The following is a 27,613-nucleotide window of genomic DNA, read 5'->3' as shown; positions in this document are numbered from 1 at the left end:
AGAAATATATGTCTGTCCTTTACCCACATTGGTTTTGGTAACAACTGAAGTACTCATGTAATCAGCAAGCTCATTCTGAAAGCCTGAGGCAGATGTCTTTCATCCCTGAGGGTGCTGTCACCAAGGGCAACTTTCTTATCTTCCCAAATGAATTAGAGAAGGGAACTTGGGACCAAGAGCTATAGAAGTGATCTGGTGTGTGCCATTTTGAGGGAGAAGATTTACAAGTAGAGCATGTTAAAAACTGAGAAGGACTTTGGAGGCCATATGGTTCAAGGATTTCATTTTGCAGATGATCAAATTGAGTCAGGTTTCCTGATTCTGTTTTGCATGTATTTTAAAAGAGGAAGTTAGAAAATACAATTGCTTACCTTGAACAAATCACAGACTGTTAGAGCATAGAATTTTAGATTTGGATGGAACTTGGAACAAAGGATAATGGTATATAGAATGTTAAAGATGGAAAGGACTTTGGAACAAAATTTTGGAAGATGGATGGGACCTTGGCATGTACGTTGTGAGATGCTTTTGCTAGAAGGACCTTAGAACATAGAATGTTAGTGCTAGCTGAGATCTTAGAAACCATATAATTCAACAGATGGGGGAAAATGATGCTTAGACAAGCAAAGTGACTCTCGTCATACTACATGTCTGAAAGCCAGGGACAAAACACTGAACAGGAATGAGGGGGTATCTTTCTGTATGCTCAAAATATCAAACAAGGGCTCTATTTCTTTCTCTTATAAGAAAGTTCCCCTCTCCAACCAGAAAATATATGTAGCTGCTCTGAAATGCTTCAAGATGATGCCAGATAAATGCCAGATCTGGGTTGAGCAAGGAAGTGCCTTGGATATGGTAGTCCTGGATTTCAGCAAAATCTTGGACAAATTTTTTAATGCTTTTCTGATAGAAAAGATGGAGAAATGTGGGCTAGATGGCAGCATAGTTTGGAGGTTTTGGAAATGGTTTAATGATTGGACCAAAAATAAAGTATCCAGTGGAATGCCCTAGGGATCTATATTTTGCCCCGGCACCATTTATAACTTTTTTTTTTATCAATTACTTGAATGAAACCACAGATCCAATTTACTTATCAAATTTATAAGTAAGACAAAGCTGGAAGGGATAACTAATATGTCAGATGACAGAGTGAGGATCCAAAAATATCTGACAATCTAAAATGATGGGTTCAGTATAATAAGATAAAATTTAATAGGGATAAATGTAAGAGTCCTACACTTGGGTTAAAAAAAAATAACAGGACAAGTATAGGACCAGGGGATATGGACAAAACCACTATTTAGTCTAATCTCTTCAAATAACAGGTGGGGAAAATGAAGCCAAGGAGGATTGAGTGATTTGTCCAAGGTCACACAACTAGTAAACTGCAGAGCCAGTTTGGGGGCAGCTGGATGGCTCAGTGGATTGAGAGTCAGGCCCAGAGATGGGAGGTCCTGGGTTCAAATCTGGCCTCAGACACTCCCTAGCTGTGTGACCCTGGGCAAGTCACTTAACCCCTATTGCCTAACCCTTACCACTCTTCTGCCTTGTGTCCTGTGACTAGCACTTCCTTCCTGCCAGGTGGGACTTGCTGCCTGGTGTTGGAGGAGGAAGGAGCTGGTCAGCCCAGTCTGGTGTGGTGTGCCATCTCTTTTTTGGTTCAGCCTGAAGATTCAAGCCCAGTCTCTTAAGGTTAGAACTGTTCTTGTGTGCTTTCTGTCTACTGCTAAGATTCTAAAAAGACAAAACTGGACTGATATAGAGTAGACAGGAGTGGGAGAACCCTCCGCCAGCCTCTGGGGCCTGGCCTCAGGTCTGAAACTGAGAAAAAACTCCAATCCAAACTGGTTAATAAACTTTATATTATTTAAATTCGCAGTCAGATAAGTGGACTATCATTTCTGGTCATAGAAGGAGCTGAACTTCAGTTCAGTCATCAAGGCAAAACAGACCTTATCGGACTCCTGCTGTTTCCTCTCAGCAGGGGGCATCTCCCTCCCTTGCCTCACCTAGCAATATTCCCTCTCTCCCCTCTCTCCTCCATACCCTGCTACAAACCTCCCATTATCCCCCATTTTTCTAATTCCCTTTCCTTTCCCAATAAATATTACAGTTTTTGGCGAGCCAGTCCAGTTTTGTCTTTTTAGAATCTTAGCAGTAGACAGAAAGCAAACAAGAACAGTTCTAACCTTAAGAAGAGACTGGGTCTGAATCTTCAGGCTGAACCAAGAAAGAGGTGGCACACCACACCAGACTGGGCTGACCAGCTCCTTCCTCCTCCAAAACCAGGCAGCAAGTCCTACCCGGCAGGAAGGAAGTGCTAGTCACAAGACCCAACTGCCACTCCCAGTTGGCCCCTTCCCCCCCAAACTGTCAGGCTTGTTTCCTTTCCACACTTGGAACCAATTGGTTCTAAGACAGAAGGTAAGAGTTTAAAAAAAAATTTCAGAGCCAGATTTTGAACCCAGATCCTCAGACTCCAAATCCAGTGTGCCATGCTGTCCCTCATGGTTTAGATGGGGCCAAAAGAATAATGAAGGTTTCAGAAAATGTTGTTCAAGGATGCATGTCTGACAATAGAAGATGGTGAATGGGAAAAAACATGAAGTATGTCTTTAAATTTCTAAAGGGCTGACATGATGAGGAGGATTTACGCTTTTCCTCCCTGGCTCCTGGGGCTAGAACTAGGATCAGTGTGTGGAATTCTTTTTTAAGGGGGAAAAAAAAACCCATCCTAAAATTAGATCTGTCCCAAAGTGGAGTGGGCTTTCTTGGGAGGTAGTGAATCACTAGGAATCTTCCATCGAAGGCTGTATGATTCCTTGTTCGCAATATTGTAGAGGGGATTCATGCGCAGGTTCTGGGTTGGCTGGGTGGTCCCTGAGGTTCTAAGACATTTTGTGATACGTGATTCAAATAGCAAAGTCAAACCCAAGGCTATGGAGGGTTCTACGGTAGGAGAGATCAAAGGCTTTATGCCCGTTTCCCTCTCCCTGCTCTCACACACAAAAGAGTGCAGAGAGCAGCAGGCCACAGTCATCGGACAAATACTTATTTCTGGCCCTCATAGTGACTTGAATGCAGGCTGTCCTTAGCTTGTGGCTCCAAGGAAGCCATCCCTTTATCCTGGGACCAGACTGCACTTCCCCAAGGCCTTCTGTAATTCTCAGAAACCATAAAGAGTTCCCTGCATCATTCCCTCTCGCTCCTGTCCCTCCTCTGGGGGCCCTTCCCAATTCCCCCAAGTCTCTTCTTTTTGTGATCACCCTCTACTGTTCCTTTATATAGGGTCTGCCATCTGTGCAGTAAAAGCCTCAAACAGCATTAGGACGTACTCTCTACTAAACTGTGACTTGCCCAGGGTGACACAGTCAGGAAGGGTCTGAGGCCAGATTTGGATCCCTGACCTCTCCTCTCCAGGCCTGGCTCTCCATCCACTGGGCCATCTGGCTGCTCCCTTTTGCTTTACTTTGTCATCTCCAGTGCTTAGCGTCATCGTGTAACTGTAGAACATTGGTGCTTGGAAGGGATCTCGGTGACATGTATTGGAAAGATAGTTGGACCAGGGAGTTATGAGTCCTGGGTTCATTACTCAGGACATTCTAGCTTCACGATTAGGGGTAAGCTTCTTAAAAACTCTGAGCCTCAGTTCTGGTTGTCCAGTCATTTTTCACTTGTGTCTGACCCTTCATGGCCCCTTCTGGTGTTTTCTGGACAAAGCCACTGGAGTGCTTTGACATTTCCTTCTCCAACTCATTTCATAGATGAGGAAACTGAGGCAAACAGGGTGAAGTGACTTGCCCAGGGTCACCCAGCTAGTGTCTGAGGCTGGATTTGAACTCAAGAAAATGGGTGTTTCTGGCTCCAGGCATGGCACTATATTACAGTCTTATCTCGCTCTCCCTTGTGCATCTATAATATCTATAATGTTTCCACCTTTATAGATTTTAAAGTCGCATAACTACAAGGACTGCACATTTTTCATATTTATGTTTATATCTCTAGTCTCAATTCTTTAGTTTTCTTCCCTTCTCTTCCTAGTTCTTCCCTGTGGGGTTAAATAGAAGAAGCGTAAAGTCTCTATCTATTCTTTTGTGAAACAAAATTGCCCTCTCCATAAGGGAGTCTTCCCTTCTCCTGGCTACACATTCTTAGTTCCTTCACCCAGTCCTTGTACGACCTGGTCTCAAATCCCCCCTTCCTCTTGGTCACTGTCCTCTTCATGTGTCTCACTGTGTCAATGTTTTCCCTCGAAGTGGGCTACCCACTGCGTTTTCATTCACAACAAGACAAACACGGAAATTTATTTTGCATGACTGCATGTGAATAATCTATAGCAAATGACGTGTCTTCTCAGTGCGTGAGGAGGGCAGGGAGGGAGAGAATTTGGAACTCGAAATTAAAAAAAAAGACAAATGTTTAAATTGTCTTTCTATGTAATTGGAAAAAATATTATTTAAAAAGGAAAAAAAGGGATACCTAGAACTGAATACAGTACTCTAGATGAAGTCTGACCGGAGCGGAAGAGAGGACAGTTTCCCCTCTCTGAATTTAACCTAAGAGCATGTTCTTTTCCTTTTTTTGAGGGTGGAGTGGTGGAAGAGATCCAGGCTTCCAAAGGACTGTAGACTCACAGCCCACTGGAATTCCCACGTCTTTTTCAGCGCCAGCCACTGACTGGAGATGTCCCCATTTTCCCCGTACCTTGAGGAGTGCATCCCATACAGATTCAGATTTTGAATAGAAGGGACCCTAGAGACCAGTCACCAAAATAAGGGACTTGTCCCAGGGCCTACAGAGAACTAGGTGCCAGGACTCCTGACTCCCAGGCCGGGCTCCTTCTACTACATATACTTTCTATGTCCATTCTTCAGGGCGCTTTGAATGTACCCTTATTTCCTCTACTATTTCAATGCTTTTAATATCCAGTGGGTATAAAGAAATCATGATCGCACAGTCTCTCTGGAGGCGAGCCTCTTTCTCCTAGGCTAGCCCTCAGATGGCAGACATACAATCTATCATTGGACCCATACTCCAAGCCTTTCCTACTGGGAGGGGGAACCTGTTAGAATTCAGTTCCATAGGTCCAGATTTTGTGAATGCCAAGTCCTCTCCATTGGTCTTAGGAGCTATCTCCTATAGTAGATGCTTTTTTATAAATTCCTTAACCTTCCATCTTAGAATCAATATTGTGTATTGGTTCTAAGACAAAAGAGCAGGAAGGACAAGAGGTTAAGTGATTTGCCAGGACATACAGCCAGGAAGTGTCTGAGGCCAGATTTGAACCCAGGACTTCCTATCTCCAAGCTTGGTTCTTAATCCACCATCTACCGGGATGCTTAATTAAATTTTTGCTGCCTACATGCATAAAAGATGTTTCTGGGTCTTAAGAGGTTCATCTTCCTGGTGGCACCCAGATGTTGCAGCTGCCCCCCACCCCAGTCATACTATTTGTGCCTTTGGAAGCTATGTGAATTCTCCCAGGCTACCCAGAAAAGTCAGTGCAGGATTCTGATTCTCCCTAATGGGCGCCATTTATAAAAGGCTTCCATTTATCCTTTTCACATGGTAGTGAGAGAGCAAATAACTTTGCAGCGAATGAATGATGGAAAGAGACCCCTTCTCCATCGCTGCTCCTCGGAAGCACAACGGGAGTCATTCCCGAGTCTTCAGGACGTGGTCTTCTGGAATGCCAAGTGAGCCACGAGGGGTCCCTAGTCCAGTGCCACGTTCATAGCATGCATAAATCCCCCAATATCAGAGCCGACATCGGCCTCAGAACAGAACACGAGCGTTAGACACGACCTTAGAATGGAGAACGTTCGTAAACGGAACGTAGAGCTAGAATGGATGCGAGAAGCCCCACAATAGAGAACGTTCCACCACACACTAGTGCGTGCTAAAGCTGGAAGAGCCACGGTCCATTTTCAAGCCCGTCCAGGAGCGGAGATGGGTGTAAGGGGTCTGACCCAGGCTGCAATGGAGCTGGGGTTAGAATCTGGGCCTCTCGACTTCCAGGCCAATGGTCTAGGCCTAATCCGCCCTTGGAGAATGGCCATCCATTTCTGCAAATGTGAAACCCAAGTCTATGGATGCTTTATGTGCTAAGCCATCCATAACTGTGTGAGGATGGGCAGCCTGGGAAATGGAAACGAATAAATACTTGGCAGAAGGCAGAGGCGATCTGGCAATGACAAGTGATGGTGGTGGGCTGACATTCCTCCAAGTGGAGCTGATGGGGTCAAAATCTGCTCGAGAGTCCCCATGCAGCTGGATGACAGACATTCTGTGCCTGGGACAAAGCTCCACCTGGGGAGCCATTTCCTTTAGGAGTCTCGTTGCTTGGACTATCTGACGGTCCCCCCTTTACCTCTGCCCTTCCTGGCAAACCATCAGACTATAGAACAGCTGTCTCCCAGGCCTCCCAGTCCCGGGCACGCGGGATGCCCACAAATGTGCCAACGCCCCAACGCCTGCTGGCCTTTGGATCCCGGCCACGGTGGCTGAGGTCTCAATTTCTTCCCGGGGAGGTTGTTAAAATATCTATTATCAAGATGGCCTGGCTTTGGTGGGCCCTGCCCTTTCCTGGAAGGACAGTTAAACCCCCCGCACTAACATTTCTATGCAAAAGGATGCAGGGTTTAAGATGGTCCCCCCTCGCCTTGGTCCCTTCCATTCCTCACGTCCACGGCCAAATAAACCATTTTGCTCTGCCCCAGACGGAGGGGAGTTCTGGCCCGTCCCACCTCCTGATGAATGGCTTCCGCCTGCTCCCAGTGACTGATCCCCCTCCATCAGGCTTACGTTGGTTATGGAATCATCTGGAAATGGGACCTGTGGCTCACCATACAACAACATGCAGCAAGGCAGGGAGAGGCGGGAAGTGTGCCCCTGGTTGGCTTACCTATGTCTGAAATCTTTATTTCTGACAGAAGACAGGAAGGCAGGAAATAGAAGAAAGAATGAAGTGTTAGAAGTTGGGATAGCATCATTATTAGCAGACTGAAAACTTGACAGCAATGGTACCGAGCGGTGCGGTAATAAATAAAGATCCAGCAGCTGGGACACTGATGTATTTCAGATTGGATATGACTTGTCAGTGGGCTCCCTTACAAGCCGCTACGCATCGCGGAGGACCTAGGATTTTACCCGCTCCAGAGAGGCTCGCAGAGAGGCACGATAGCTCAGGCGCCTGACATTTTGGTCCTTTAACAAGGGTTAGATGGGGGTTAAAACATTTGTTTCTTAAGAATGATGATTTAGAAATATGTGTCTATACATCTGTATGCAGGGATATAGATACATAGACATATATTTCTTTATAGATGTAGAGACACATGTATAAAATGCCCTTCTTCCTCCCCTTCTCCTACTGAAGTTCTTTCCATCCTTCAAAGCTCAGATCAGGTGCCGTCTCCTCCTAGAAGTCACCCCGGATTCTCTCCCCCCACATGGAAGTTGTTTCCTCTTTCTTGAATTGCTCCCATCACTTTGTTTATATGTCTCTTATTTACCCATTGCATTCTATTTAGTGGTACTTTACATCATTATTATTTTGTGTTTCTATTTTGTATTATAGCCATCTGCATATATGTCTTATCTGTACTTCCACCACCATTTTCATTCCTCTTGCCCCCAAGGAGTATTAAAAAATGGTATTCCATTTGGCTGGAATATAGAAATAAAAGAAGATAAAGCTGGAAAGCCTGGGTGGTGCTTGTTTGTAGAGTGTCTTGAATTTAGGAAGAATTGTTTAAAATTTAATTGGTAGACAATAGGAAGTATTTCTGAGCAGGAGGGATCTTCCTTCCTTCCTTCCTCCCTCCCTCCCTCCCTCCCTCCCTTCCTTCCTTCCTTCCTTCCTTCCTTCCTTCCTTCCTTCCTTCCTTCCTTCCTTCCTTCCTTCCTTCCTTCCTTCCTTCCTTCTCCCTTCCTTCCTTCCTTCCTTCCTTCCTTCCTTCCTTCCTTCCTTCCTTCCTTCCTTCCTTCCTTCCTTCCTTCTCCCTCCCTCCCTCCCTGCTTCCTTCCTTCCTTCCTTCCGTCCTTCCTTCCTTCCTTCCTTCCGTCCTTCCTTCCTTCCTTCCTTCCTTCCTTCTTTCCTTCCTTCCTTCCTTCCTTCCTTCCTTCCTTCCTTCCTTCCTTCCTTCCTTCCTTCCTTCCTTCCTTCCTTCCTTCCTTCCTTCCTTCCTTCCTTCCTTCCTTCCTTCCTTCCTTCCTTTCATCTCTCTCTGGGCAATGGGGGTTAAATGGCTTGCCCAGGGTCGCACAGCTGGGAAATGTTTGAACCCAGGACCTCCCATCTCTAGGCCTGGCTCTCAATTCACTGAGCTGCCCATCTGCCCCTAGGAAGGATTTTTCTGACAGTGATCTGAAGTCTGAGTTTCAGGAGAGGAAGAGGAGGTAGCGAGGCCCATTAGAAAGCTGCTGTGATCATCCAAGTGAAAGAGAATGAGGGTCCAAATTAGGGAAGAGAGAAGAGATGAGGGAGGCCCTACAAGGGTGGGTATGTGTCTCTCTTGTCTTCGGGTTCCCTATGGTGAATTGCACGGCTCTCTGCACATAATAGGAATCGGTGAATGTTTGCTGAAAGTGCATGTGTGATTTCTGCATTACCATATGTGAATATTTCTAGGGTCTGAGTTCCCAGAGGCATGGAATTCCTCCATGCCATGGGAGACAGGCTTCTGCTACATCCCTAAAGGCCTGGTGGTGAACACTTTGGCCCTGGTTAATTTATATCTATAAACATGCACACATCTAACTTTGCAAATAATTTTCAAAGATCATTTGGCTCAACAAAATATAAGTGAAGTTGCCATAATTGTACTGTGATTTCATGAACTGATACTTTCTGTTAATCATGATTCCTTTCCTATATATACTGATAAGACCATCCATTTGAAGAGAGATAGACTTAAAAAAAACAAACAAACCCTTACTTTCACTTTAGAATCAAAATTGTGCATTGGTTCCAAAGCTGGAGAGTGGCAAGGGGTTAGACAACTGAGGTGAAGTGACTTGCCCAGGGTCACACAACTAGGAAGTGTTTGAGTCTGGATTTGAACCAGGACTTCCTGTCTCCTAGATTGACTCTCTATTTTCACAGGCCTTTACAACAGTTGCATTCAGTCCTCATTATTATATCTCTTAGTTCATTTAATCTCTGTAGTGGCCCTTCGAGAGAGGGACAGGGCAGGGAGGACCATCCCTGTTTTACCAAACTGGGAAGCTGGTAGATTGAGAAGGTAAGGGCCTTGTCCAAGGTCATGATGCGAGATAATGCAAATGCTTTTCTCCTAATTCAGTTTGATTCAATTTAACAAACATTTATTAAGCAGCTGCTTTGTGCCAGACATGGGCCATGCAAAGACAAAAACAAAATGTTCCTTGCCCTCAAAGAGATTATATTCTATTGCCAAAGGGACAGAAAACCTTCACAGTAAATTATAACACAAGGTAAGGGGTGAGAGGTACAAAAGAGGTATCTGATAAAGACTCTTAAATCTTTTCCCCCCGTTAAAGAAAAAAAAAAACCCTTACCTTCTGTCTTAGAATCAACAATAAGTATCAGTTCCAAGGGATAGGAACAGGCAATTAAGTGACTGGCCCAGGGTCACACAGCTAGGAAGCATCTGAAGTCATATTTGAACCCAGGACATTCTGTCTCTAGGCTTGGCTCTCAATCCACTGAGCCACCCAGCTGCCCCTTCTTTGGTCTTTTTGAGGAGGGTTTGCTTTAAGCTAGGTGGAGGAGAGGAAGCTCCATAGGGGAGGCGGAATTGGACAAAAGGAATTTCTCAAAAGGAAGCGATGAAGAGGGACCACCTCACAAGTGTGATAGAATGGGATGTACAGAGTTGGAAAGCAGTATTATGAATTCATGGAACAGCTGGTCATCCAGTTTGGCCAGCAATATGGTGCAGTGAAGGAGAATAATGGGAATCATGCATTGGAAAAGATTCCAACTCGATTCTGGCTCAAAATAAAGCGTTTGCTGCACGACACCACTCTCTAGAGGATCTAACTCTCCTAAGAATGTGGCAGGAATATAAGCCGTGAGCCACTCTTATCTTTAGGGGCACTTCTCTTCTAGTCACTTACAGGGTCATAAGGTCGTCAATTTGGAGCTGGAAGAGACTTTAGAGGTCGTCTAGTCCAACCTTCCCATTTTAGAGACAAAGAAAGTGAGGTCCAGGAGACCTACCTGGGGTCACAGATCGTATGAATGGGGGGCAGGATTCTCACAAAGATCTTCCAGACTCCAAATCCAGCACAAACCCCCTATTGTGCTTCCTTTCCTAAATCTCCCCTCCTCTCCAACTACAAATATTCCAAATTATAGACCGGTATTGTGTGGACACCATTCAAATTCAAATTCAATTCAACAAATATTTATTAAGTAGCTATGCTGAATATAGCTCTGTGCCCAGGGCTCATGAGAAATTTGTGTTTAGATAAGATGGGCTCCCTCAAGGAGTTTATCATCTAGTAGAGGGGAAAACTGAAACAGAAACCATGAAAGAGGGACTAAAGAGGGGATGAGGCTCAATTATGAAAAAGCTACATCTAGATGGATTTCTTTCACAGTGGAGACTCTGGGCCTCTGAGCTATCTCTCTGGCACCCTCACCTCCCAGAGTCTCCATTGTTAAATAAAAAGTACGGACCACCAGAATCCCAGGCACTGATGGTGCTGCGGCAGGCCTGCGGACCCCGAGGGCCCTGGAATCTGGTAGTAAAAATAGGTTAACTGTAACATCTACGCTAGCTGCAAGGCTCTCTTTTGGAGACATCTAGACCAGGACCTCAAAACCCAGGGATTATAGATGCTCTCTTCCCAATGAAGAAGGGAATGGGGAGGGGAAGGGAATAAGCATTTACACCAGCTAATATGCCAAGTGTCTGGTCAATATGGTCTCATTTGATCCTCACAGCAACCTACAAGGTGGGTGCTGTTATTATCCCCATTTTACTGTGGAGGAAACTGAGGGAAAGAGGTTCAGCGACTTCCTCAGGGTCATATGGCTGGTAATCCCTAAGAGTGGATTTGAACCCCAGTCTTTCTGACTCTGGGTACACTGTGACATCTAGTTGCCCAGTGGGGGGAAAAATTCCTTAGATCACAGATTTAGAATTGGAAAAGAACTTAAGAGATCGTTTTTTTAACCCTCACTTTCTGTCTTAGAATCAATACTAAGTATTGGTTCCAAGGCAGAAGAGAAGTAAGAACTGGGCAATTGGGGATAAATGACTTGCCCAGGGTCACACAGCTTGGAAGGGTTGAGACCAGACTTGACTGAGAGATCATCTTGTACAACCCCTTCATTTGGGGATGGAGCATCAGACCTGGAATTCCATCAACTTGATGGAAAAGTCCTTCCACTGAGGAACCTGGCACCTCATTAGAAATGAAGTCTTAAAGAACTGTCCAGGGCACTTAGACAGGAAACCATTTGCTTGAGGTTGTTGTAAGGAAAGCATTGAAGTTTGCAGAGGGAAGTGGCATGAGACCAGCAGGAAGATTCTGGAACTTTGCAGCCAACCCCTCTAGAGATTCTCCAGAGAGCCAGCTAACAGCCTTGGGCCCAGCCTAACTCCCCGTCAAAGTTCCAGAATCTTCCTGCTGGTCTCATGCCACTTCCCTCTGCAAACTTCAACACTTTCCTTACAAAAGGTCACAAACCCGCATGTGCCAGAAGCAGGATTTGAACTTGGGTCTTCCTGCCTCCAAGGCTGACCCCACTCCATTATCTACTACTCCATTTCACAGATTTAAAAAAAAAAAGGGGAGGGAGTTTTAGAGAGATGAAACAATTTATTCAGGGTTGCCCATGGGGGTGAGCTGCAGAGGTGGATCCTGCTCTTGGGCTTCTGATTCTAAGGCCAGTGGGAGCCACGAAGCCCCCAGGAGCTTCGTAAGAGCAGGGACCATGATCGGCTCAGGGCTGCTGGCTCCTTAGTGTCCAGGATAGGCTCAGGATGGGAGGGATGCTCAATACGTGTTGGCCGAATTGACTGAATGCTGACAAGGCTTCTGTTTAGGTGTCTGTGTATTCAGTGCATCCACAAACCTGTTCCTTCCAACCAAGCACATCCTAAGCTTTGTGAGGGCAGCATCCCATCTTAAACTAGGCACCTTCCCAGTAACTGGTTCTATGAAAACAGCTGTTCCATCAACAGTGTTTATTACTGAATCACCTTGAATGTGGGAGAGTTCAGCTAGGGGCATCTTGGGCATGCTTAGGTCCTTCACCCTCCTTGGTGAGTGCTGAGACCAGAATCAGATCCTTAACAAACCTTTTGTGATTCTCTCCTTAGCATCCAGCAGAGGGCCTGGCATACTGTAGTCATTCATTCATTCATTCATTCATTCATTCATTCATTTATTTATTTTTAATTCTATTTGGTCAATTTCATACTGTAGTCATTTAATAAATGCTCCTTGAATACAAATGGATAAATAAGTGAATGAATGAACATTTAAGGAGGAAGGAAATCTATAATCTGCTCTTTAGGGACTGAAACCAATGGGCATCAACACTTCAGCATCTCCATGAAAAGATTTATTGAAACAAACTCTTCTGTGCATTACCTGAGAGAGACTTCCTGAATAAATTCTGAGATTCTTATAAAGGCTTCCACTTAAGGGAATGAATATTAGATTGGAAGCTCTTTGAGGGCAGGTATAGTGTTTTGCCTTTCTTTGCATCCTCAGTCAGGCACTTAGCAGGTTCTTCAAAAAATGCTGCCTGATGGGGGCAGGTGGGTAGCTCAGTGGATTGAGAGCCAGGCCTAGAGATGGGAGGTCCTGGGTTCAAATCTGACCTCAGACACTTTCCAGCTGTGTGACCCTGGACAAGTCACTTAACCCCATTGCCTAGCCCTAACTGCTCTTCTGCCTTAGAACCAAAACCCAGTATTGATTCCAAGATGGAAGGTAAGGGTTTAAAAAAAATGCTGCCTGATGGATAGCCATTTGTAGGTGTAAGCTGGATAGGCCCCAAATCAAGATGATATACTTAAAAAATAATAATACCCTCTTCATTCCACTCCCTATAGAACAGCTCTTCTTAGAGACTTTGGCATGGCCTTGACCTTCGAGGACTCTTTCCTTTCCAAAATTTGACAGTGTGGAGAAATTACCTTAGGGGGGAACTCACCCAGAGGGACACCTCTGCCTCATTTGCCCCACCTGTGGAGTGGAATGATTGGTCTACAGAGGCTCCAACCCAGACTGCCTCACTCAAGCTGTGGTGCCATCTTGGGAGTCCCAGTGGCTAATTCTAGCTGGGCCCCATAAGAACGGGGGAAACAGGATGGGTGAAAGTTATGGTGAGAGGGTCGCTACCTTAACTCCAGGATGTTGGTGACATTGCCAGAGGGAAAGATCCTCCGAATGTAGTTGAAGTCCCCAACGTAGAGGCTCCCATCTGAGCCACATGCAAGGGCTACTGGAGCCAGGAGCTTGTTGCCATCGGCAAGGCCATTACAGCTAGGGCAGGAAATGCTTCGCCGCCGTCCATTCCCCATGATGCTCCCAATGACAGGTGGTTGCTGGGATACAAACTGATTTTCTCCATTTCCTTTATGCAGTATACCTAGGACACAGGTGAGGAAAGAAAAAGGTAACTCAGGATGAAGAAGTTTTATTTTCTTCCCAATGGATGAGTCAGGAACGCCCCTTTATTGAAAACAATGAAGTTCAAGCTGGAAGGGATTTTAGAGATGATCTAATCTAACCCTCTCATTTTAAAAAGGCCCAGAGAGGAGAAATTTGGCCCAAAGTCATGCAGGTAATGAACAGCAGATCTGGGATATGAAGACAAGCCCTCTTGTTACAATAAACTGTTTATTTGATTTCTATTAAACATAAAATTTTAGAAACAGATAATGGTTCGTCACATACACATTTGCCAAATTAAAAAAAAATCCTCCTAGGTTAAATTAAGGGCAAGGTGGTTCAATAGATTGAGAGCCAGGTCTAGAAAAATGGGTTCAAATCTGGCCTCAGATATTTTCTAGCTGCGTGACCCCAGGCAAATCACTTAACCTCATTGCCTAGCATTTACTACTCTTCTTTCTTGGAACAATACACAGTATTGATTCTAAAACAGAAGGTGAGGGTTAAAAAGAAAAGGTTAACTTAAAAATTCATATAAGAAGGTGATAAAAATTTTACATCTCTCTGAGGAATGGATAAATGGAAGCAGGGATATAGTCAATGAGTGCCATTTCCTCTGATCATAACTGTTCTTTGTTTTTTTAATCCACCAGTTCAGTTCAGTATAGGACAATGCTGCCTAACTACTGGTCAAGATCCTCAGCCTCCATTTCGTTATCCTTGCTTAAATCTATAGTGCTTTCTGTCTCTGTTTTGCTTTGTTTTGTTTTTCCTTAAAAACGCTTACTTTCCATCTTGGAATCAATACTATGTATTGGTTCCAAGGTAGAAGAGCAATAAGATCTAGGCAAGGGGGGATTAAATGATTTTCCCAGGGTCCAGATTTGAATCCAAGACCTCGCTCTCTAGGCCTGGCTCTCAATCCACTGAGCCACCAAGCTGCACCCTGACTCTGGTTTTGTTGAATTGTTTTTCTTTCTTATAATAGTTCCTTAAGTGGTAGTGATGGTCGTGGTAAAGGACATACATCCAGAAATTTCTATGCATAAACAAAAGGCATCAAAACAATTTATTTTTAAAAATCTGTGCTTTATTTGAGAAAGACTTCCTTAATAAATAATTTCTGGAATTCTCATAAAGGCTTTACTTAAGAGAGTGAATATTATACTGTGAACTCTTTGAGGACAGGCACAGTTTTTTGCTTTTCCTTGTATCCCCAGCAATTAGCATAGTGTGTCTGGCTTAGTAAGTCCTTTATACATGTTGGTTGATCAACCTCCATTTACAGGATCAAGCTGGATAGGCCGAAAATCCAGGTAATATACTTAAGAAAATAAATTACACTAAGATACAGCAGGGAAAAGTTGATAGTGGTCTGGGTTTTAGGGCTATAGTGTCAATTTCCTCCCCAAAACTTTAGATTTAAAAAGGAATATGGAGAAGTATCATGGTGCTCATTGCATCAAACACTGGAATTATCCAAATCTTCCTCAATGAAATCGAGGGCTACTCTAAAGAGTCTGAGCAATCCACCCAGGAAAAACCACGTGGCTGATGAACACCTTTCACCAAGGTCGTGATATATACTTAGCAGGAAGGTCACTGAGTTGGTCCACGTATCTTGGAGGATATTGTTAATTTAGCTTGGCTCAGATTTGAAGAGGAAGAGAAAAATCTACTGATTTGAACTTGATTTAAACAAAGTTTCTAAGTGTTAATAATACTAAACTGATTCTTATTGCTGCAAAAATCTATGTTTCCATTACTAATATTCTCATGGTGATGTACATGGCTGTGAATTAAGGACCAGCTTTGCAAATGAACCAAAAGGCAAAGGCGAGATGCCACAGATGCCAGGATCATGTGGCTGAAAATGACCAGTAGGTAAAATGCATTGTGAAATCATGTTCATGACATCAACAGCATTTAGAGATGGAAAAGGAGGTTGGTCAATCATGAAGGCTGACAGATAATCCTGGTGTGCCAATGGTCACACAAAGTTCAAAGACCCAGAGGGAGGCATCTAGCATCCTGGCATAAACTCTAAGGGGGATTTGATAAAAAAATTTAGGACAAGAGTCCCAGGGGATGAGATGGCATGGAAATACTGAGGGAATAGTGACCAGTACTTTTTTCCATTTTTAAAAAGAATGGAAGAAGAAGTTCACTTAAATTTCAGCGAGTGAGAATGCCAGGAAGGGTGAGATACAGAAACAGGTTTCCCAGGGAGGTTATCAAAGCACCATCTGTAGAGAGCTTTAAAAAATTGGATTGACAACCATCTGTGTTGGATGCATATCTTTTCCCCAGCTTGTAGACAAGGGTTTAAATTGGATGCCTGGAAGGCCACCTGTCAGTGAGATACAAGATAGGATTCTTGCATAGGGTGGAAACTTGGACTAAATGAACCCTATCAGCCCTAAGACTCTTCAAAGCACTCTCTGAAATGATGAGAAGGTTATAAAAGTGATAACAAATCTCACTTTTCCTTCAACATGTATGGACAAAAAATGACTTCTGTAGAATGTTTTTATGAGTAAGTTTATGCTTTTTTCTTGTTAACTAATATGACTGTTTTAATCTAAAAACCATCTTACATGCTTCATGATCTTTGTTAGAATTTTTACAGTCTTTGCAGAATATGGCAAAGCCCTTGGCAATCTGATAATAAAGCCAACCCAACAAAGACTTATCAAGTATTTGGGCACAGTATGAGGAGCTGTTGTTTGTCCTTCATTTTCGAAAAGAACTAATGACATCACAGGAGCTCCTCAAATTCTGCCTCGTTTAAATCCAATTCATACACCATTCGAGAGATCACCCCATGAGGTCACTAGTCCTTTGTTGGGCTGGCTACAAGTCCGTCCTGAAGATCAGCCTCACCCACCCCACCATCCCTTTCAATCTCATGAAGGTCCACCTCATGGTCGCTGTGGAAGGGCGCCTCTTCAGGAAGTGGTTCGCCGCCGCCCCGGACCTCTCCTACTATTTCATCTGGGACAAGACTGATGTCTACAATCAGAAGGTGTTTGGCCTCTCAGAAGCCTTTGGTGAGCTGCCTGCTGTTTTTAGATTCATGCTTTCAGGATCGAGCATGTAATACCTGCCTTCTGCCCTCCCTTCTTTGGTTGATCCTCCTTCCTCTTCCTACCCTTCCTACACACACCTCACTTGAGTGAGTCACTCCTCTTTGGGCCTAAATTTCTTCATCGATCAAATTTGTTGTTCAGATATTTCAGCTGGGTCTGATTTATCACCTCATTTGGGGTATTCCTAGCAAAGATACTGGGGTGGTTTGCCATTTCCTTTTCTAGTCCATTTTACAGATGATGAACTGAGTCAGACAGGGTTAAATGACCTACAATGAGCTTAACTACATTCTACTCTTATAAACAGACAACCTTGGGTGACTCTGCTTCTCTTCTCTGATTTTATTTTATATGGGCATTTGCTGCAATTTAAAAAATACTATGCCAACCATGAACATACAACCCTAAGTGCTAAGCCCACAGCCATGTCCATAGTAAGTTCTGAATAAAGATTTTCAGGATGAATAACTATTTCTAGGATAATTTTTCTTGTTCTGTAACAGGCTTTTGCTTCATGAATGACTGAGAAGGGTTTATATGGAAATCTCTTCTTTCTCCCAAAATATAAGATCACTGCTTGGTTGACTGAGTTTTTCACCAAAAAGCATCTAGTAGAAGCAGAAAGGGATTCAGAATAAAAAACTTTAGAAGAGAGAACGTTAGGGAGGGGAGGGACATTATGAGCATTTCCATAGTGCCTACTAAGTGCTTTTATAAATATAATCACTTTTATCATCAGGGCTGGAATAAATGTGCGGTAGGGGTCCAAAAAGGCTAATTGACTTTCCCCAGGTCACAGTGCCAGCTGGTGGCCAGCTGAGAATGAAGATCTGGGCTACATCTCTAGCCGAGACCTTTTATTCTTAGTAAACAAACCCTCCACCAATCATCATTATGCCCAATAGGTTGTTTTTCTTCATTTAAATCTGCTTACATGGAGAAATATGGGTTACAATGAATTATTTGCCAGCAGCAGCCTCCTGCCTCCTTCCTCACGTGGAGACTGAAGGGTTTAGAGATCGCAGTGACCAAGTGGTGGCCCCCGCGACCCCGGCCACAGGGCCTTGGCCGAGGCACTCACCGCTCTGGATGTTGAGGGCGTGATGCTTGTCCAAGGTCCATCCTCCCAGTTTGGAAGCATCGATTTCATAGCCCTGGAGGACTGCGGTCCTTTTCTCCCATAAGATCAAATCCGGGCAGGATTCATATTCATATCCGACAGAGACTGGAGAAAGGATGGAAAAATAGAAAGAGAGAATACAAATGAATAGTGGAAAAATGACCTGGCCTGATGTGTCTGAAACATTACTAGAAAGAGAGGAAAACCAGCAGCACATTGGGCAGCTGATAGTGTTCTGGAAAGTCAGAAATATCTGGTTGGAATCCTTCCTTAGATATGTATTAGCAATGTGATCCCAGACAATTCTCTTAACTTTATTGGGCTTTATTTTCCTCATCTGTAAAATGGGGGCGGGGTTTGAACATGAAGACTTCTAAAGTCCCTTCTAACTATAAATCCTATGAATTTCTATGATATGAATAAAACTTTCTCAGGACAAGAAGGAAAAGATGTGTCAGTGGAGCAAGGGAAGGAGTCTCTTGCATGGATGAGCTCACAGGTCAACTGAAATATAATAATAGCTAACATAAGATTATATAATGATTATATTAGCTAATCATTACATTATGTTTATATGTAATTAGCTATAATTACATTATATAATAACCTGTGGCTAATGTAATAAAACTATTTGTGATTTTTACCATAAAAATGAGAAAAATAACATAAGCTCATAATGGGTGAATAAAAGACCCATAAAATCATGGGGGCATAGGATGTTAAAGTTGGAGGAGACCTTAGAGATCCTTCTAGTTCAACTGTCTCATTTTGTAAAGGAAGAAACTGAGGCCCAGGGAGGTTTACCAATTTGCCCAAAGTCATCCAGTACCAAAGTTGCAGAAATGGGATTGAAACCCAGATCGTACGAGTTCAGATCAGGCCAAAGATATCTCTTACCTTTGCTATCTGGATTTTGTGGTTGGAAAAATGGTTTTTACACATATAGCATTATATGTGAGTTTATTATTTGCCCCTATTTGACTGAACTGCCCATATGTGATGGAACAGCTGAGTGGTCCAGTGGATAGAGCACTGGGCATGGAATCAGAAAGACCTAAGTTAAGATTCAGCCCCAGACACTTAGGAGCTGGGTGACTCTGGACAAGACATTTCACCCTGTTAGCCTCAGTCTCCTCATTTGTAAAATGGGCTTGAAAAGGAAATGGCAAACCACTTCAATATCTTTGCCAGGAATGCACCAAATGGGGTCATAAAGTCAGACCCAGCTGAAATATCTGAACAACAAATTTGATCGATGAAGAAATTTAGGCCCAAAGAGGAGTGACTCACTCAAGTGAGGTGTGTGTAGGAAGGGTAGGAAGAGGAAGGAGGATCAACCAAAGAAGGGAGGGCAGAAGGCAGGTATTACATGCTTGATCCTGAAAGCATGAATATAAAAACAGCAGGCAGCTCACCAAAGGCTTCTGAGAGGCCAAACACCTTCTGGTTGTAGACATCAGTCTTGTCCCAGATGAAATAGTAGGAGAGGTCCGGGGCGGCGGCGAACCACTTCCTGAAGAGGCGCCCTTCCACAGCGACCATGAGGTGGACCTTCATGAGATTGAAAGGGATGGTGGGGTGGGTGAGGCTGATCTTCAGGACGGACTTGTAGCCAGGCGTCCGGCTGCTCAGGTAGCTCAGCTTTATGCTACAGCCCGAGATGCTGATCTCTTCCTGCAAAGCCTGGAGAACAAAGAGGAAGAAGTGGTGAGGCAGGGAAGAAGCAGTAAGGTGGGGAAGAAGCATAAGTGAGGACATCATGGAAGTTCAGTGTGGAGATGGATGCAGTTGAACCAGATGCTTTCTAAGCCCTCTCTCCCTTCTCAATCGTATGCTCCTGGTCGCAGACCCAGGGGAAGTGAGCTCTTCTGAGGCCACTTTCCTGCACCAGCCAGGAAGCCCTCTTGCTTCATGGTTTTAAGGTGGAAAGATACAACAAAACTTTCTGGTTTCTCTAGTAAACCAAAAGTCCCTGGAAAAGAATGTGAAACCCAACTGTCCAGAAGAATCGGATCAGAAACAAGTACTGTTGTAGGATTGACCATCTCTAGCTGGAAGAGGCCTCCAGGGGGTCAGTTCTTCCAGCCCAGTAAAAAGACATTTTACCCTGTCACTGTCTCCATTTTACAGATAAAGGAACTAAAGGTCAATTCAATACAATTTCAATAGAATGTAAACTCCTAGCAGACAGAGTTTTTTTGTCCTCTGAGCCTTAAACAATGCAAAGCTGAGATGCTGTAGAGTTTCTGTCATATGGTAAAAGAGTTCAGAAGGAATAAATAATTTAGAATAGAAATTACATAGAAATAAAGAATTTAGAATCAGTGAACAGCCTGACACTCTTGGGCTCCATTGGTTTATAGACGACCAACATTTCCATGGCACAGATACTGTCAAGAACATGAACCCGAAATGGACAGGTTCTGGTGGTTATTTGGCTGGCACGTCCTTTCACTTTTTTACTTATTCTGACTTTGTTTGTAGCAGGGAGGCCCAAAGAAACAAAAAAGAGACCGAGAGACCCCACTGGTCGTCTAGACACAGGATTTTAGATTTCAAGTTGGGAGAGACCTTTGAGGTCCCCAAGTCCAGCTGCTTCATTTTACAGATGAGGAGACTGAGGCTCAGAGAAATTTAGTGCCTTGCCTTGGGTCACCCAACAAGAAGTAGCTTGGTGGTACAGTGGCCTTGGAGTCAGAGACCCGAGTTCAGAGCTTGTCTTAGGAATTTATCAGCTTCATCAGGCTTCTTGAGAAAAGTATTTAATTTCTCTCAATCTCAGTTTTCTCATTTATAAAATGGGAATAATAATAGCACTTACCTCCCAGGGTTATTTTAAGGGTCAAATGACATAAAAGATGTAAAGTACTAGGCAAAACCTAAAGCACTAATATAAATGCTAGCTATTGTCATTGTTATGGTTATTATTAGTAGTAGTAATTTAATTCAATAAATATTTATTAAGCACCTACTAAATGCCAATCATTTTGCTTTATGCTGAGGATATAAAAAGCAAAAGGCACTCCTAGCCCTCAGGGAGCTTACTATTTTGTAGCAGTAGTAACAGGGGTAGTAGTAGTACTATTTTGTAGCAGTAGTAACAGGGGTAGTAGTAGTACTCTTTTGTAGCAGTAGTAACAGGGGTAGTAGTAGTACTATTTTGTAGCAGTAGTAACAGGGGTAGTAGTAGTACTATTTTGTAGCAGTAGTAACAGGGGTAGTAGTAGTACTATTTTGTAGCAGTAGTAACAGGGGTAGTAGTAGTACTATTTTATAGCAGTAGTAACAGTGGTAGTAGTAGTACTATTTTGTAGCAGTAGTAACAGGGGTAGTAGTAGTACTATTTTGTAGCAGTAGTAACAGGGGTAGTAGTAGTACTATTTTATAGCAGTAGTAACAGTGGTAGTAGTAGTACTATTTTGTAGCAGTAGTAACAGGGGTAGTAGTAGTACTATTTTGTAGCAGTAGTAACAGGGGTAGTAGTAGTACTATTTTGTAGCAGTAGTAACAGGGGTAGTAGTAGTACTATTTTGTAGCAGTAGTAACAGGGGTAGTAGTAGTACTATTTTGTAGCAGTAGTAACAGGGGTAGTAGTAGTACTATTTTATAGCAGTAGTAACAGTGGTAGTAGTAGTACTATTTTGTAGCAGTAGTAACAGGGGTAGTAGTAGTACTATTTTGTAGCAGTAGTAACAGGGGTAGTAGTAGTACTATTTTATAGCAGTAGTAACAGGGGTAGTAGTAGTACTATTTTGTAGCAGTAGTAACAGTGGTAGTAGTAGTACTATTTTGTAGCAGTAGTAACAGGGGTAGTAGTAGTACTATTTTGTAGCAGTAGTAACAGGGGTAGTAGTAGTACTATTTTGTAGCAGTAGTAACAGTGGTAGTAGTAGTACTATTTTGTAGCAGTAGTAACAGGGGTAGTAGTAGTACTATTTTGTAGCAGTAGTAACAGGGGTAGTAGTAGTACTATTTTATAGCAGTAGTAACAGTGGTAGTAGTAGTACTATTTTATAGCAGTAGTAACAGTGGTAGTAGTAGTACTATTTTGTAGCAGTAGTAACAGGGGTAGTAGTAGTACTATTTTATAGCAGTAGTAACAGTGGTAGTAGTAGTACTATTTTGTAGCAGTAGTAACAGTGGTAGTAGTAGTACTATTTTGTAGCAGTAGTAACAGGGGTAGTAGTAGTACTATTTTGTAGCAGTAGTAACAGGGGTAGTAGTAGTACTATTTTGTAGCAGTAGTAACAGGGGTAGTAGTAGTACTATTTTGTAGCAGTAGTAACAGGGGTAGTAGTAGTACTATTTTGTAGCAGTAGTAACAGGGGTAGTAGTAGTACTATTTTATAGCAGTAGTAACAGTGGTAGTAGTAGTACTATTTTGTAGCAGTAGTAACAGGGGTAGTAGTAGTACTATTTTGTAGCAGTAGTAACAGGGGTAGTAGTAGTACTATTTTATAGCAGTAGTAACAGGGGTAGTAGTAGTACTATTTTGTAGCAGTAGTAACAGTGGTAGTAGTAGTACTATTTTGTAGCAGTAGTAACAGGGGTAGTAGTAGTACTATTTTGTAGCAGTAGTAACAGGGGTAGTAGTAGTACTATTTTGTAGCAGTAGTAACAGTGGTAGTAGTAGTACTATTTTGTAGCAGTAGTAACAGGGGTAGTAGTAGTACTATTTTGTAGCAGTAGTAACAGGGGTAGTAGTAGTACTATTTTATAGCAGTAGTAACAGTGGTAGTAGTAGTACTATTTTATAGCAGTAGTAACAGTGGTAGTAGTAGTACTATTTTGTAGCAGTAGTAACAGGGGTAGTAGTAGTACTATTTTATAGCAGTAGTAACAGTGGTAGTAGTAGTACTATTTTGTAGCAGTAGTAACAGTGGTAGTAGTAGTACTATTTTGTAGCAGTAGTAACAGGGGTAGTAGTAGTACTATTTTGTAGCAGTAGTAACAGGGGTAGTAGTAGTACTATTTTGTAGCAGTAGTAACAGGGGTAGTAGTAGTACTATTTTGTAGCAGTAGTAACAGGGGTAGTAGTAGTACTATTTTGTAGCAGTAGTAACAGGGGTAGTAGTAGTACTATTTTATAGCAGTAGTAACAGTGGTAGTAGTAGTACTATTTTGTAGCAGTAGTAACAGGGGTAGTAGTAGTACTATTTTGTAGCAGTAGTAACAGGGGTAGTAGTAGTACTATTTTATAGCAGTAGTAACAGGGGTAGTAGTAGTACTATTTTGTAGCAGTAGTAACAGTGGTAGTAGTAGTACTATTTTGTAGCAGTAGTAACAGGGGTAGTAGTAGTACTATTTTGTAGCAGTAGTAACAGGGGTAGTAGTAGTACTATTTTGTAGCAGTAGTAACAGTGGTAGTAGTAGTACTATTTTGTAGCAGTAGTAACAGGGGTAGTAGTAGTACTATTTTGTAGCAGTAGTAACAGGGGTAGTAGTAGTACTATTTTATAGCAGTAGTAACAGTGGTAGTAGTAGTACTATTTTATAGCAGTAGTAACAGTGGTAGTAGTAGTACTATTTTGTAGCAGTAGTAACAGGGGTAGTAGTAGTACTATTTTATAGCAGTAGTAACAGTGGTAGTAGTAGTACTATTTTGTAGCAGTAGTAACAGGGGTAGTAGTAGTACTATTTTGTAGCAGTAGTAACAGGGGTAGTAGTAGTACTATTTTGTAGCAGTAGTAACAGGGGTAGTAGTAGTACTATTTTGTAGCAGTAGTAACAGGGGTAGTAGTAGTACTATTTTATAGCAGTAGTAACAGTGGTAGTAGTAGTACTATTTTATAGCAGTAGTAACAGTGGTAGTAGTAGTACTATTTTGTAGCAGTAGTAACAGTGGTAGTAGTAGTACTATTTTGTAGCAGTAGTAACAGGGATAGTAGTAGTACTATTTTGTAGCAGTAGTAACAGTGGTAGTAGTAGTACTATTTTGTAGCAGTAGTAACAGGGATAGTAGTAGTACTATTTTGTAGCAGTAGTAATAGTGGTAGTAGCAGTACTATTGAGGAGGAGGAGGAAACAGCTAGGTTGTATAGTGGATAGAGCCAGGAGTGAGGAGACTCATCTTACTCAGTCCAAATCTGCCTTCAGACACTTACTAGCTATGAGACCCTGGGCAAGTCTCTTAACCCTGTTTGCCTCAGTTTCCTCATTTATAAAATGAGTTAGAGAAGGAAATGGCAAACCAGTCCGGTGTCATTGCCAAGAAAACCCCAATGGAGTCACAAAGAGCTAGACATGATCAAAGAGGACAGAATAACAACAATAGGAATGGTGACAGTAGTATTAGGTAGAAAGAATTAAGTGCAGAACAGGAATTTCCAGCCCAGACCCCTTGACTCCAAAGTTAAAGCTTTAGCTTAATGCCTTGGAATAAATTCATACAGATTTTGCTGGCATTTAACTTAAAAAAAAAAAATACAGTGCTGCAGCCCATACTGAAAATCTAATTGAGGAGGAGCTTAGAAGCTAATCATTTCCTCCAATCTGCTTTCTGGATGCACGTCTCCTGGCTGCACACTGCATTCTGGGCTATAGACAACTTCCTCTGGGTTGATGGAGTCATCTATTCAAACGGAGTTGCCTCTTGATTCAGGAGCTCAAAGGATCCCCCTCAAAGAATCACATTTTCGTCCTTGAAAGTCATTTATTCCAACCTTCTCATTTTAGAGATGAAGAAACTGAGGTTCAAGAGAAATTCCTTGCTTTGTCTCCTAAAAGAACAAGGGGCAGCTGGGTGGCCCAGGGATGGAGAGCCAGGCCCAGAGTCAGGAGGCCTTAGGTGAAAAAATGGCCTCAGACGCTTCTTAGCTATGTGACCCTGGGCAATGATGCTCTCTTATCTTAGACTTGATACTAAGGGTTTAAGGGTTAAAAAAACAAGTACAATGCATTTGGAAATCAGGACAGTTAGGTGCAAGTTCTGGGTCTGACATATTTTGGGGGGGATCCTAAACCTATCAATTAACTTCTCAATGTCCATTTCTTTGTTTGTAAAATGAGGAGACTGGAGTAGTTGTCCTCTGAAGTTTCTGATTCTGTGCAAAAAGAATGTGACATGTGAGCCAAGTCCCTTCGGAGTCTCTGATCCTTTGGGGACTCCCCGAGTACTGGCCACAGGGAGAGGGCAAGGAGGTGTGCCATGGAGAGATGGACGATCCACCGGCCAGCCGGCTAAAGATGGCACAGAGTTAAGGTCTGAAATGATGGAGGAGGAATACTGTGACCAAATCCTGCAACATGCTAGCTGTGGGGCGCAACGTTACAATGTGGTTTTTAGACTCCACCTAGTAAAAAGCAATACGAGGGATGTTGAGATTGTGAAAAAAAAAGATTCCATCAGTTCTTCCAAGATGGAAATTTTAAACGAATGTGAGTTAATTTAGCACTGAAGGGCGGAACTGTTGGTGGCTTGCTGCTCTGAGCTTAGTTCTGAGGAGGGAACGCTCCGTCGTGGCAGAACCAACACAGGCATGAAAAGGATGGTGGTGATGCTTCTCCTGCATTTACAGAGGAATCCCACCCGCATATAATTCTATTAAATCAATAAACACGTCGTAAACACCCGCCATGGGCTGAGCACTATACTAGGCACGGAAGACAGAAAGAAAACAGGAGCTCCCTCACCAGGTCCTGCCCGCAGGCAGTTTTGGGTTGGGTTAAGCTCTGTGGTTTCAAAATGTACAATGACAGTGTTGTGTAGGGAGGGCTGAAATCAGATGTCTTTCCATTCTCATCCAGGCATTCCACCATCCTGGCCTGAGCATCCATATTCAGGGACCTCCACTCTCTGCATCTGCCAGGGTTTTCCATTTACTCTCTACCTAACAGTCTAGATTCTAGGCAAACTGACGGCACCACTCCCTCTCTCACAGATGCTAGATGGGTTCCTTTCATCTCCTCAGGACTCCTCTTTTGGTAAATGGACTGTTTGGCTTAGTTGAGCTCAAGATCTAGAGTCCCTTTTTGTTTTTTTCAAACCCTCACCTTCTGTCTTAGAGTCAGTACTATGTACTGGTTCCAAGACAGAAGAGTGGTAAGGGCTAGGCAATGGAAGCTAAGTGACTTGCCCAGGGCCACACGGCTAGGGAATGTCCAAGGCCAAATTTGAACCCAGGACCTCCTGTGTCTAGGTCTGACTTTCTATCTACCGAGCACCAAGCTGACTTCAGGACCAGACTCTTAACCTAGCATCAATAGACCCTTCCAGGAGCCTGGGGATGGATTCCAGGGTTGGGGGTTTGGAGGGTCTATGAAGTTGAATGGGAAAGAAAAATTACATTTTTGTTTTCACTAACCTCTACTTGGAATTTAGCATTCCCTGCAGCGATTTATTATTTTCATTCATTCATTCATTCATTCATTCATTCATTCATTCATTCATTCATTCGTTTCATTCATCCATCCATCCATCCATTTATTTATTTAAAACCCTCACCTTCCATCTTAGAATAAATATAGCATATTGGTTCCAAGGCAGAAGAGCAATAAGAGCTAGGCAATGGGAGTTAAGTGACTTGCTCAGAATCACACAGCTAGTAAATGTTGGAAGCCTGATTTGAACCCAGGACCTCCCATTTCCAGGCCTGGCTTTCACCTAGCTGCCTCCTCTGGTCCCTGCAATGATTTAAATAAATGATTCTGAGGAGGAGTCTATCAGTCTCCCCAGACTACTACAAGACACAAAAAAGATGAAAAACTTCCATTAAATAATCTCTCAGCTCTACGATCTTATGTTCTTTACATCTTGCCTCCATACTTTTGCTATGCTTGGATCACCTCCAACTTTATCTCCTGACGTCCGACTCATCTTTTTTTAGGTTTGGTTCAAATCCTGTCTCCTCTGGGGCATTTTACTTGATTCCTCCTAGTTGGATGTGATGCATTTCCCATGTCTTCTCAAAGTATGTTTTAATTCTCTTATGCAATTATTTTCATTCATTCATTCACTCACTCATTCATTCATTCATTCATTCATTCATTCATTCATTCATTCATTCATTCATTCATTCTTCTGTGAACAAGTGAGTCACTTAACCAAGCTAAGCCTCAGTTTTCTCATCTGTTAAACAGGGACAATGCTTATCACTTTCCTAAATTCAGAATTATTGTGAGAGAATCATGCTGTAAACAACAAAGTGTTACATAAATGTAAGCACTTATTATTACATTATATTATAATCAGGGCGTGACTTCCTCATCCCTGGCCATCTTCGAGCACAGGCCTGCTGATCAGGTTGGAGGGATTTCAGGGGGAGGATTCCTCCTTAGGAAACTAAAGTTGATTTCACCTTGGAGAGTTTCTGATTCTACAGTGCAGGCCCAAAGAACAGAAAGAAGAAAGCGAATATGAGCTTTTCTGAATAAGTAGCAGGCGTTATTATTAATTATTATTATCATTCCACCAACAGTTACAGAGCACGGAGTATGCACAATGCCTTGTGCTGGGGAAGAGATAAAGATGAAATAGGACCCAATCCTTGCCTTGAAAGAGATTACGGTCTGGTAGAGACATATTGCACAGTCTACAGGAGGGAAATACAAGCATATTCTAATCTGGGTGATACACACTTACTAAATTCTGAGGCTAGAATGGGTGTTATTCAAAACTCACCTTTTTATTAGGCTCTATATTTCATGAGGGGTAGCTAGGTGGCACAGTGGATAAATCCCTGGCCTGGAGTCAGGAAGACAAGTTTTTATGAGTTTAAATCTGGCTTCTAACACTTCTTAGCTTGTATGATTCTGGGCAAGTCATGGAATCCTATCTGCCTCAGTT

General features: G+C 42.8%; 1 protein-coding gene across 1 annotated transcript in view; it reads right to left on the bottom strand.

Moving 5' to 3' along the window:
- TENM4 (teneurin transmembrane protein 4) overlaps positions 1 to 27,613 on the bottom strand; it is a 749,441-nt gene that overhangs the window by 71,448 nt on the left and 650,380 nt on the right. The window contains exons 17-19 of the mRNA XM_056826133.1: positions 19,245 to 19,512; positions 17,791 to 17,934; positions 13,348 to 13,597 (exon numbers count right to left, since the gene is read on the bottom strand). Coding sequence (XP_056682111.1) covers positions 13,348 to 13,597; positions 17,791 to 17,934; positions 19,245 to 19,512 — 662 coding nt within the window. The remainder of the gene's footprint in view (positions 1 to 13,347; positions 13,598 to 17,790; positions 17,935 to 19,244; positions 19,513 to 27,613) is intronic.

The sequence above is a fragment of the Monodelphis domestica genome, chromosome 4 (genome assembly GCF_027887165.1).
Source record: "Monodelphis domestica isolate mMonDom1 chromosome 4, mMonDom1.pri, whole genome shotgun sequence".
NCBI classification, from domain to species: Eukaryota; Metazoa; Chordata; class Mammalia; order Didelphimorphia; family Didelphidae; genus Monodelphis; species Monodelphis domestica.
The sequence above is the reverse complement of the archived record's forward strand: the minus strand, read 5'-3'. Positions and strand labels throughout refer to the sequence as shown.